Source organism: Scylla paramamosain, chromosome 28 (genome assembly GCF_035594125.1).
Source record: "Scylla paramamosain isolate STU-SP2022 chromosome 28, ASM3559412v1, whole genome shotgun sequence".
NCBI lineage: Eukaryota > Metazoa > Arthropoda > Malacostraca > Decapoda > Portunidae > Scylla > Scylla paramamosain.
In genome coordinates this window covers 3,965,001-3,977,500 of record NC_087178.1, presented here as the reverse complement: position 1 = coordinate 3,977,500, position 12,500 = coordinate 3,965,001, and the positions used below count along the sequence as shown (strand labels likewise).

General features: G+C 46.2%; 2 protein-coding genes across 8 annotated transcripts in view; one reads left to right on the top strand and one right to left on the bottom strand.

Annotated features, from left to right (window-relative positions):
* LOC135114725 (uncharacterized) overlaps positions 1–10,061 on the top strand; it is a 20,209-nt gene extending 10,148 nt beyond the window's left edge. Inside the window, exons 2-7 of one of the 5 annotated variants that reach the window (XM_064030692.1) lie at positions 4,173–4,270; positions 4,481–4,621; positions 4,780–4,910; positions 5,468–5,584; positions 5,795–7,567; positions 7,610–10,061. In XM_064030692.1, coding sequence (XP_063886762.1) covers positions 4,219–4,270; positions 4,481–4,621; positions 4,780–4,910; positions 5,468–5,533 — 390 coding nt within the window. In that variant the 5' untranslated portion in view covers positions 4,173–4,218 and the 3' untranslated portion in view covers positions 5,534–5,584; positions 5,795–7,567; positions 7,610–10,061. Of the gene's footprint in view, positions 1–4,172; positions 4,271–4,480; positions 4,622–4,779; positions 4,911–5,467; positions 5,585–5,794 lie in introns of all 5 variants that reach the window. The other 4 variants (XM_064030693.1, XM_064030691.1, XR_010275654.1 and 1 more) reach the window with 4 other exon arrangements.
* Positions 9,980–12,500, bottom strand: part of LOC135114726 (uncharacterized) — a 37,293-nt gene continuing 34,772 nt past the window's right edge. For 2 of the 3 annotated variants that reach the window (XR_010275656.1, XM_064030694.1), the window contains exons 2-3: positions 12,025–12,261; positions 9,980–11,704 (exon numbers count right to left, since the gene is read on the bottom strand). Coding sequence is in view for 1 of the 3 variants with exons in the window: in XM_064030694.1 (XP_063886764.1) it covers positions 11,691–11,704; positions 12,025–12,261 (251 nt within the window). In the remaining 2 variants the exon portion in view is untranslated. The remainder of the gene's footprint in view (positions 11,705–12,024; positions 12,262–12,500) is intronic. The other variant, XR_010275657.1, reaches the window with a different exon arrangement.

Here is a 12,500-nt window from a genome sequence, read left to right as displayed (position 1 = left end):
TTTATGCAAACAAATATGCTCAAAGAAACAGAAAGAGAGAGAGAGAGAGAGAGAGAGAGAGAGAGAGAGAGAGAGAGAGAGAGAGAGAGAGAGAGAGAGAGAGAGAGAGAGAGTGGAGGTAAGCAGCATGGATACATTTAATTCCGTCGTTACAAAAAGAAAAACAAAACACAAAACCTTTATCCTTAAAAATAAAATAATACTAATCCCTTAGAGAGAGAGAGAGAGAGAGAGAGAGAGAGAGAGAGAGAGAGAGAGAGAGAGAGAGAGAGAGAGAGAGAGAGAGAGAGAAACAGTGCAAAAAAAAAAAAACGCAAAACACAAAGACTCGAAACATTTTTCAAACAAACGATTTTCACTAACCTGATTTTTCCCCCTTTCCATTGAATCCCCTCTTCCCTTACCAACCACCCTTACCTTTTTACTCCCCTACTTCCCCCTCCCCCTCTTAACAGCCCAATTCAACAAGCCCACACCACCTTAGCCCACGCCACAGTTTTGCCTCGTTGGCCCTTGCAGTTGACGATGAGGTAACAATGACACAGGGAATCGTAACTAAACCTTAAGAATGGGTAACGTTAGGGGAGAAAGTCCCATAATTCTCCAACATTAGACTCCAGTGGCAGCTTGGAATGTTTGTGACGCCTTGAGATGTTGGGGAGGCCTTGGGGAGGTCTTGGGGAGGTCGTGAGAAGGCGTGGGGAGGAATTGGGTGGTGCAGGGTACGATAGGATATGGGGATAAAAATGAAAAAAATTATACGTATAGGGAACGTAGTGTTTGCAATGAGGGGAGTGGTGAGATATGGGTTATGGGAGGTATGGGGGGTAAGGGGATGGTGTGGGCACTGATCTAGGGTTATGGAATGGGATAAAGTGAAAAAATGGTACTGGAAGGGAAATGGCAGGCTTGGAATGAATTACGTGGTGAGGTGTGGCTGTTATGAGGAGCTGAGGAGGGTAAGGACAGGGAGGCCGTGATACTATACGAGAAATATGTGTGGGTTAGGGAGATGAGGGGAGATGTATGGGTGGGGGCGAATCGTACTGGAAGAAGAGGGAAGAGGAAGAAGAGGAAATGAAAGAAAACGGGAAAAAGAAAGGGAGGAGAATGGCTAAGGGAATTTTGTGGAGGGAGAGGAAAAGAATAGTGAAAAGAGCAAGAAACAGAGAAAAATAAGAAATAAACAGAGAAAGGAATGTTACGTTGAAAGGAGGGCCGTGTGTGTGTGTGTGTGTGTGTGTGTGTGTGTGTGTGTGTGTGTGTGTGTGTGTGTGTGTGTTTGCCAGCGGAATGTAATGGAGGTAGTGTGGCGCGAGAATGTGGAAGCAGACGAGGAGGAGAAAGAGCAGAAGGTGGAGAAGATGGAGGAGGAGGAGGAGGAGGAGGAGGAGGAGGAGGAGGAGGAGGTAAGAAAGTAAATTAACTGAAAGAGGTGGCGAGCCGCAGGGAAGAAAGATGAGTATGGAACGAAAGTGGAGTAAAACAAAGGAGGGAGAGAGAGAGAGAGAGAGAGAGAGAGAGAGAGAGAGAGAGAGAGAGAGAGAGAGAGAGAGAGAGAGAGAGAGAGAAAATGTGCCTGGGCGTTGACAGCCACTCGACTACCACCACCACCCCGCCCACCACCACGCCCACGCCGCCCATGACTACACCATTTCTCTTCTATGACAAGTTAGCGACATAAATTTTCGCCGTGATTCTTCTCCCTCGTGAGCAATTTCGCGGCGGTAAATTTTTGGTGGTGGACAGTTAGCGGCAAGTAAATACGGCGACCGGAAGAGATAAATGCTCGCTCTCTCTCTCTCTCTCTCTCTCTCAAATAAGTAATACTCTACCAATCCTCTTACGATATTAACCTAAGAATTACTGTGTGTGTGTGTGTGTGTGTGTGTGTGTGTGTTGACGAGTTTCCATTAGAAAACAAATCTCTTACGTTTTCTTGAATTCAGGAAAAACTGAGAGTAAACACTTAACTTTTCCCTCTCCTCCTCCTTTTCCTCCTTCCATTTTGTTAAAGTTACGAAGGAAATCAAGTCTTGGGAATAGTTTTTATTGACTCTGGGAATAAAGAGTGGAACACACACACAGACACACACACATACACACGCACACACACACACACAAATAGGCAGAGAGCAGCGGCATCTCTCAAAGCGCGTCATTACAATCTCCTTTGAGTCGTGAGCAGAACGTATCCTTCCTTTGTTCCTTTGTCCTGGCTTCCTTGTGCCCAGGGGCGAGTCGTAAGCTACAGCTAAGACATGCAGAGAGAGAGAGAGAGAGAGAGAGAGAGAGAGAGAGAGAGAGAGAGAGAGAGAGAGAGAGAGAGTAGTACACCCCCTTCAGTTGCTAGAAGAGGTTGCACCAGTTTATCCCTTCGATTGTAAAAAGGGATTAACACTGAGAGAGAGAGAGAGAAAAAAAAATAACTTAGCCTCTCCAAACAGATCAGTGAGAAAGTTAAGGTGGATTTCACGAACGAGAGAGAGAGAGAGAGAGAGAGAGAGAGAGAGAGAGAGAGAGAGAGAGAGAGAGAGAGAGAGAGAGAGAACGTGTGTCGCGGGGAATTCATTTGAACATCCAGGATTATGTGTGGTAAAAGTTGAGAGGGCTGGTGCCAGTCTGCCTGCCTGCCGCGCGGTGGACGTCTAGAGCACTGGAGGTGTGTTGCGTGGGTGATGCTGTGGTGGGGAGGCTGTGGGAGGGATGCTGTGGTTGTGGGAGGGCTGTGAAAGTGATGCTGTGATGTTAAGGCTGTGAGAGAGCGCTGTGGTAGTGTAAAAACTGTGAGAGGGAAGCTGTGATGATGTACAGGCTGTGAGGAGGGCACTGTGAAGATAGAGACTTAATATGAAGGATGCGTCTGTGGTTGAGAGGCTGTGGGGGACTTGCAGTAGTGAGAAGGCAGCTATAGTTTAAGAAAAGAAGTTGTGGTGAATGATGCTACACCCCAGGATGGACAAGTGGAGGTGTAGAGGGGGTGGTCGATGATGCAGGGAGGCCTTTGCTGTGAAAATGAGACTGTGGAGAGGTTGCTGTGGTGGTGTAGGAAATGTTGGGGAGATGTGAAGGCTAGGCGAATATGTGGATGGGTGGAGAGGAATAGATAAACACTGGAATGGTATGGTTTGAATAGCGTGGTTGGAAGTGAGAATGGGGGAACTGAAAGCAAGAAATAAAGGAGGAAGATGGAAATATTGAACTGGACAAGAGAGGAGGCGGTGAAGGGTTGGGCATGAGCAGAGAATAGGAGGAATTGTTGGTATAGATATGAAAGTGAAGAAAATAGAAAGTAAAAGAAATCTGAAAAGTAACAAATTCTGCACTGTCGTCTTTCAAAATAGTAGTGGCAGTAATAGTAAGAGCAGTATTAGTATTAGTAGTAGTAGCAGCAGTAGTAGTCGTAGTCATAGTAACATTAATAGTAGCAGTAGTAGCAAAAACATTACGATCTGAAAATTTTAAAACCGTGTAACTTAACATATATTTGAAAGCCTCCCGGAAGCAAAACAGTGCAATAAACATTAACTCGAGCGGAAAAGACAGAGAAAAAAAAGTATTTGGGGAGGAATTCCTTAGCACAATAAATTCGCGTTTTTTCTTCATAACGTGTGTCTATTTTCTCTCTCTCTCTCTCTCTCTCTCTCTCTCTCTCTTTCTCTTTCTCTCCGACCTCCAGCATTTCAATGTATTTTTCCTTCCTTACGCACGTTTCTGTTTACATAAAAGAGAAAAAAAAACACGGATCAAGAGAGAGAGAGAGAGAGAGAGAGAGAGAGAGAGAGAGAGAGAGAGAGAGAGAGAGAGAGAGAGAGAGAGAAAAGAAAAAGAAAGGGAGAAATGTTACTAATGTTTCGTCTTCTTATTTTTTCCCCTATTATTTTGTGTCCTGTTTCTCGTCCAGATGCCCGGAAACATTCCCTCTTTGGCCATAATACGTAGAAGGGGACAGAGATAATTGTCTGGTTCACGTTGTTGTGTGAGAGTGGTCTTTGTTGTTCGTCTGTCCAGCTTTTGTGTTTGGCTGTGGGAGGAGGTGTGGGAGGGACGATGGCAGTTTTAGAGTTATATTCGTGTATGTACAGAAATGTATATATGCACATGTAAGAATATAATTATACACTTTGGATCATATTTTGAAACACGTCCTCCGGCACCTCCACTACTTTCAGAAGGCTGAAGTTGAAGTGACAAGGGGTTTTCAAGGTTTTTCTGAATATGGGCCTTTGTTCCGTCTACTTAGGAGGTACTGCATGGCGTGAAAGTAAAGGTTTGTTTGTTTGAAGTGTTTAGAATAGAACGAGTCATTATTTTCGAAGCAACTATGAGTGAGTAAACGAAGCAAATGGGAATGTTTTCCTTTGACTTCATTTATTACACACATAGGCTTCAATCCTGAGTAGGTACAGAGAACAAGCACAAATAACAAGTATAGCGGTATGAGACATATTTATATGACATTAGATATGTAATTTAACAGAACGACTTGGAGTGAATGAACAAATGAAGCGCTTAGTGGAGGAAGGTGAAGCGGTGGAGGGAAGCAGTGTGGTGGAGGGAAGCAGTGTGGTGGAGGGAAACAGTGTGGTGGAGGTCTGTTTGTCAGGAGAGTCACGTCATGGTAACTATTTTTCTGATGAAGTAATAGTTGCAAGACATGCTATTATTACTGCTACCACTACTTCTAATCTTATCTTAATACTAACTATCACAGCTATTCCACATGTACAAATATAACCACTAATATTGATCGCGTTTGGTTTGTGGACGCATGCGCAGGTCCACGTGGCGGCGTGATGGGATGGAGTAGAGGAGGCGTGAGGTGCCCGCTTGCAAGTTGCCAGCCATTCCTCCTCAGCGACGCGTGGAGCTCAGGCGGCGCTTGTCTGGGGCTGTTAATCCTGCAGCAGGTGAGTGTACGTACAGGTGTTCCCTCGCCGGTAATACTCCTGGGGTGGATGAGGACCAGGCTGCTTAACACTGTCAACATCGTAAGTCTCGCTGCCTCGCCTTGCACATCGTAAACTTGAGAGATTCAGGCGCGTGTTATGGAAGCATTTCGGCGTCATGTGTGCTGCTTGCCTCGCCTGCTGGAGCCTATGGGGTCCATCAGAGGGGTGAGGCCGAAGTCTGCAGGGCGAGGGCATAGTGGTGTAGTGTTGGAGGTGCATCACGGTGCCTTTAGGGGGAAATTCGTTGTTCAGAGTCGATTAAAGTAAAAGAGGTACCTTCTGTGTGTTGTTAGGGCAGATTGGAGGCTGTAGACTGGTGCATAAAGGAGAGAGCTTGCCAATATCTTGCCGGGATCGCCAATCAACAGGGCAGTCTTGAAATTTTCCCGTACGTATAGGACACAGAAATTTCCTCTCTTGCTCGTGTTTAATCCCTCGTGCAGGTGGCTCCTCGATTGTGCTAACCTTTACCAGTTTGGCACTGCTTCCTGCCTTCACTCTGGCTCTTGTTTCAGACTGCGCGGCCCCTCCTCGCCTCCCGGCACCGGACGTGGACCTACCTGTTTCCAGTCAACCTGTGAGGCTCTGTCTGTTAAAGGGGATGTGCAGATCAAAGTACAAACTGCCTTGATGTGAGTCCAGGAACATGTGAACTTGTGGGAGTCATACCACAGTCACGAGGAAATGTAGTGTCTAAACTATCCTTGGTGTTAAATCCTCTTAGTTCGTTGCGATAGTTACTCTAAAGTGTTTAATTTAGCTCGCTCTGCTTACCTTGCCCCAAAAAGCAGGAAAGGCAGGCGTGGTAGAGTGTTTAGCTTTTGTTTTTACTCCTTCTGCAGGAAACGTAGGAGGAAGCGGGTGAATATTAGTGCTGGGAGGAGACGCGCTTAATCCCAACAGCCGCGGAATTGCAGCCAGGGTGGGGAGTGGCTAGTGGGCGGCATGGCGGTGTGTGATGGCCGACGGCACTCAGCTTCTTGGCAGGGTTCGAGGAAGAGGATGTCTTGTTACGGCTTCAAATAAAGGGCAGACGTGGACCAAGGGCGAGGGAAGGATAAATAAACAAGGGTGGAACAGTGAGGCAGGGCTAAGGCAGGAGCAGGCTGGGAGGAGGCAGTGACGAGCAGGGCAGGGTGAAGTGGTGATTATTAGGGAGGCAAAGGCCAGCCACCGCAGTGCCATGGGAACCTAAAATGTAAATTTGAGGTCAGGGTCTGGCGGAGGTGCTATCAGTAGTGTAGTAAAAAAAATTAGCGGTACTGGCTCATCCTTCTTCCCCTCCCCACCTCCCCACCCCTTATTGACTCGTTCCCTGCCCCCTTCACTGAATCAGGTGATGAAAGTTATGTTAATTTAAAAGTTAGCTTTGATATGTTTCTAATTTAATTAAGTATTGTTAATTTAGGAGAGGAGGTTGCTGGGTTGTTGGGAGCGCGACGTGGCGGAGGTGGACGCTGCGCTAAGGCTTCGTGTCCCGCACTGGTTGAAAGTGAAGCTCCGAAATGCGGCCGCGTGTTACAGTACCGGTTTAATTTGCGTGGCCTTTTCCTTTGTTTTTTGAGTGGGTGCTGGTGAGGAGTGCGGCGGCTGGCATTTGCTGGCCTGAGGAAAGTGTGTGGTGGTGCTCAATGGAATCCGGCCGCGTATTTCAATTAAGGTATCCAAGTCTGTGGATACAAGCCTGTCTGTGTAAATGAGCGACGCTCACAGCAGCGAAAAGGTTAAGCAGCGTCCAGACGATCGAGCTATTTGACCGTTGACTTGCTTATTAAAGCCGGGAAAGTGATTATGCTGGTAGTTGTGAAACAACCAGACACTGCGACCACTCGCTCTCCGGGTATGGGTGGGCCAGATCGACACCGTGTGGAAGACACACTCAAGTCGTGGACGGCCCTGTAATCCTAGAAAAGATTACTGAGTTCCACTGATCATCGTTTTTCTACCATAAACTCGACTTCATGTACTTTGGTTCGTCAAAGAATTCAGCCAGTCTGGAAGAGATAGGATATGTATTTGTTGTGTAAATGGCAACGAACTCCTCAGACAGCACTAATAAACCGCAGGAGTAATAAAATAACATAATTGCGAAAACAAGTTGATATGAGAAGGCAGAGAGAGCACTGACTGATTCAACACTGCCTAGGATAATGAAGGTTTTTTTAGAAGTCAGTATAAAATGTATTAATTAATATGAGCATGTGTGTGTCATGCATGATTCAGCTATTGTTGAGTCACGATTGGCAGCTTCCTGAAAAACCGCTAATGTATTGCTGATTGAGAGAGAGACTTGATGCATTTATTCTCTGGTTATTTGTTGCAAAACTTTGGACATATATAATATGACTTTGTTCGGGAAGTAACAACATGAATGAAGAATGTTATTTTCCGGATACGCCCCACCGTGGCCTGGTGTGTGCTCTGTTGCTGCTGCGCCTCATCCTCAACTCTTAAACTTTTAATTTTTTTTATGGGTGTGTCCAGTGTGTCAGACTTTGTGGACTTGCAGTGTTGCGAGTAACGAAGCCTCCCAGTGCAATGAGTATTTTTATTTTTACTTTCTACTGTGAAAAATCTGTCCTAGTTGATCTCCGGAGACTCTTCAAGGTATCAAGGTAGCTACCCCTAGTTGAGTTGATCTCAGGAGATTCTTCAAGGTTCAAGGTAGCGGTAGCTGTCTTTGCTCCCATGTCACTACAGGTGTTCGAGTACTAGAATAAAAATATAGGTTATATAATATAGGTAGTAAGTTTTGTAACGATGTTAAACTAGATCCTACTTTCCTACTTCTCTACTTTACATATTAAAAAGCCAGCTGCTCTATACATATTAAAAAGCCAGCTGCTCTTGGTGGATTTGCTTCTTGAAGCAGGCGAGCACATCGTGGATGCCTGGGGCGTGTGGGGGGAAACAGCGTGTGGACCAGACACCTGTAAGTGGAAAAATGTGAAATTAAGATGAAATTAAATTAATTAATCGTGATCTGAAAGTTGGGAATACAGCACCCTTAACCATGTGACGTACTTGATACTGGCAACACGTGTAAACCGATACTCTCGGCTCTGATGACAGCGAATAACGTGGCGAGGTGCCCGCTGTCTGATGCACGGGATGCCTCGTTTCGCCACAGTTACGGCACCAGTCTTTCCTCTACCTACACAGGAATACCAACGCAACACGCCAAGATCCGAATCCAGCAGCACTCGTTACCACCGCGCCCTCTCCTTACGCTGCCCCGATGTACATACACAATCCTGCTGGTACAGTTCTGGGTAACGAGGCTTGTACCGAACGAGGTTCGTACCGAGGCTTTCCCCAGCAGGTGGCCACCCGCCCACGCTGGATAGGGGGTGAGGTTAGGTTTATTAATATAGTCAAACACGTCCGGTGTGTCATGACTGAAAATACCCCAACGTAACCTAAGAGTAGGACTGCGCACGCGCCTGACATTCCTCGGCTGCTCCTCTGTCCCTTTCCTCACCACTCCCCAGCACACTCTCGTCACATGACCATATTTCCCTGAGCTAAAGAGAGGAAAGCCAACAAACGGTACGGACCAGCACGCCAGTATCCCCCACCACCACACGTGTCGCTGCTCACATCAGAAATCAACGTAAACTCTTCTAACGACATCCAACCACCAAATTACAGGATCACCAGCGGTCACGTGAGGCCATTACCACCACCATTCCCACCCCTACTACCCCTCCAGTGACTAGCACATTATGAATTTAACTGACTTTTTGTCACTGGTCACTTTTTTTTTCTCGACGATCTGTAATCTCCTTAACTCCTCCTCGCTCCACTGCCCCTTCTTACCACAATCTGCCTCTACAACTGCTAATCTCTATCCTACCCTGCACCCTCCGTCTCCTCCAGCCCTGGCCGCTCTCCGTCCATAGCCAGCCAACACAAACCTGTCACTTACCCAACCCATCCACTACCGTCTTTAACCACCTCCACCACCACCATGTCCTGCCCACTATCACCTTATTTCCTCACTCCATTACTCCCCTTCACCCCACCTCCTGAGCCAGTCTGTCACTACTCGCCCTCCCTCACTCCCTCTCCGTCGACTCCTCATAAGCACAGGATGAGGATGGTGACAAGCAGTGAGGAGACTTCTTAATCTGCAATATAAGGAGATTTATAGCATTATAGTCAATAAAATGAATAAAAAATAGGTCTGCATTATAAATCTTCACGTATTTTACCACGTATTTTATTTACCTCTGCTACTTTTTAATGGGCTCTCAGTGAAGTTACTGGGACTGCAAAGTGTGTTTTAGTCATTATGTTTTAGTCATTCTATGTTTTAGTCATTCTAATTAAATTTTAACAAGGATTCTGCATCTTTAATAAGAAACAACGCCAGTGAGAGCCTGACTGATCATCTAAGTGGCCTCTGGAAGCAGTCTATGAACGCAAAGTGCTAAAGAATATGGGTTTCGGTTCGATTTAATGATCATGGTGTCCTGTCTGTCCTTCTGTCTGACTTGCTGTCTTGTGTGTTTTCTTCTGGTATAGTAATGGTTGTAGTGGTATAGATGTAGTCACTTGAGTTCCTGTTTGTCTGTCTATCTGTATGCCTTTGTGTATAGTAGTGGCGGAAATGGTGATGGTAGCGGTGATGACGGTGGTGGTGATAGTGTAGAGGTGGTCATTTCACTTCATGTTGGTGTCCCTCGCGTGGTGAGGGTCGTGCCGCCCCTCCAAAAGTTTGAAAGGTGCCCGAGTGTCTGTTTGTCTTGCTCCTCCTCCAGAAAAGGGCCCCAGACACCCCTTCCCGCCGCCCTTTATGTGCCGGGCGGTGACAGGGACGCCAGCAGGACTTGAACACCGTATTGAGGGGCGCCAAGGGAGCGGGGACTGAGGAAAGAAGGGTGGCGTTATCATCGTCGTCGTGGTTGTTGTTGTTGTTTATTTTGTGGACTCGTGTCTATGCATAAAGAACTCGTGTATATTTGAGTGACAACACGGTATTATATTCAAGGTAACTATTGACAGGAAACAAACTATCACACCTCTCATGTTTTCACAATAAGTTACTTTATTAATGGTATACATCAAATGAATAACCTAATGGTACACATCAAATGAATAACCAAGTTCATTTTGTGTTTCTATCCTACTGTTGCCATAAACTTTCCCTCACACCACACACACTCCCATGGAAACAAGAAGACGGTTCAAACACAGCAACTTAATACTTCATAATAAGTCACCTTTGAATGACTACCCGGATCTTCCAATTTGTTAGATTAGGAAAATATGAGTGCGTCAAGTGTATTATGTGTGTGTATGTGACTCGGAAGTGTGAGCGACGAGTAGTGATGGCGGGGGGCGCCGCTCCTGAGGTGATGCATGGTAGTGATGAAGTGATGATTTGTTGTGATGGGAATGAATTACAGGTCATAATTCAGATTGTGTCGACTGATAGTTTGTTTTGGCAGTCGTCGCTAGGTCCATAATTCTCTCTCTCTCTCTCTCTCTCTCTCTCTCTCTCTCTCTCTCTCTCTCTCTACAGGGCGATCACAAACTGCCTCTCACTACCCACCCAATTAGCAGGTACGAGGAATATTAATTAGGGACAGGTAACAAGAGATTTCCGTCCCTCTTCTTACCTGTCCCACCTCGGCTGTCTCTTCCAACCTCCTCCAGCCTACCCGTCCTCTCTCTCCCTTCTTGCACCTCTTTTGTCAATAGATAAATCACACAGAGAGAGAGAGAGAGAGAGAGAGAGAGAGAGAGAGAGAGAGAGAGAGAGAGAGAGAGGATATGTCATAGTTAGGGGAGTGAGAAGGAAGTGCAGGAGGGGAAGAAAGGAGGAAAGGAAGATATATTATGGAAGGAATTAGATAATGGATGGATGAAGAAGGCAAGTTTACACCAGTGATGAAAACGAAAGACGTAGACAAAGAAAAAAAAAGGTAAGGAGGAAGATGGTGGAAGGAGTTTAAGTCGAGGGCAGGCTTCCATAACTTACTAACAAAGTTCTCGACAAATGAAGACAGAAAGAACACCACCACAAAATTAAAAAAAAGCATGTGAGAGAAAAAAAAACTTCCCTTGACATGGCAGGTTGACGTGCAAGACTCTCTCTCGCCCTCGTCCTCGCTCTCGTCCTCGTTCTCGCCCTCAAAGGCTGTCGCGAGGTCAAGTTTCCGTCGCAACTTGTGGCCTTCAAAGCAAGAGATTAATTTGCTGTCAGCAGTTCAAAGAAAACTGGGATTCATTTTTTGACTACAAAGACACTCCAAGTTCACAAAGGCAGCGGGAATGTAAGTACGAATATCGCCTTTACCTTCCCAGCTAACAATGTTACGTTTGTGGCGAGTTTCTGAGACGTGAAGGACTGAGGAGAGCAGGTACTGAGGGAGGAAGGAAGGAAGGAGGCTTGCAACAGATGGAGGAGAGGGAAGGAAACAACGGTAAAAGGCATGGGTCTGGGACTGAGAAGAGGAAGTACTGAGGGAGGAGGGAAGGAAGGAAAAGAGGCATAATGGCAATGGACGAGGGAGGAAGGGGAGGAAGGAAAGGAAGGTGGCCTGGAACAGATGGAAGAGAAGGAAGGAAGCGAGGGAGGAAGAAAGGCGTGGGACAGAGGGCGTAGGAGATAGAGAAGGAAGGCAAGGAACTGTTTCTTCCTATCCTTGTCTTCTTCCATTTCTCCTTTCTTCGAACTTGCTCTTCCCGCTGTCGCCTCTTGCCCCATCCTTGAAAATACTGTTCCTTTTTTTAAGGTTCGGACCCTGAAAAAAAAAAATGAAAAATTTCTCGCTAAACTAGCAAATTTCAAGATATGAAAAGTAAAATGAAAATATTGATATGAGAAGTTCATATCCATTAATAAAGTGCGATTTTTTTACTTTTTGAATTTTGTTTGAGAAACATTGTTTATATATATTCCTCTACGCACCCTTTCTAGAACATTTGACATACGCACAATATCTCTCCTTTAAGAAAGAAACGCATGTCTAGTGTCAGATAGAAAGTTTGGGACGTTCACGCGCTTACCAATAAGGGAGCGTTTTGGCTAAGGAGCTTACAAAAACAACTGGCTCTAACTCACCTTCAAGAGACACTGAAAACGCTTGCTTTGTGCAGCACTGTGGGGCATCCACTTCAGAGCCGTCAGCGTCTTCCTCAGGAGGTTTGAGGTGGCTTTGGGGAGGCACAGCAGACCGCGCGGCCCTCCTCCCCTTGTCCTCCCATTGTTCCTCTACGTAAGGGTTCCTGAGGGCCGGGTAGGCGGTGTCACAGCTCACGCCTCTCGCCAGGGTAATCTCAGCCACCTGCTCTCGCCCACCTGTCACGAATTAATTACACGTGTATAAATCATGAGTAAATGTCCTCCCCTCTCCCCGGTGCGCCTGGGAGGGGTGAGGATTGGGAAGGCCAGGTAGGGAGGGAGGAAAGGAAGATAAGGAAGGAACTGTGTGAGCCAGCGGCTCACACAGGCCTTTAGGCATAGGTTTGTTTGTTTGTGTGTACGAGTACGTGTGTGTATGTATGTATATGTGTATGTATGTATGTGTGTGTATGTAT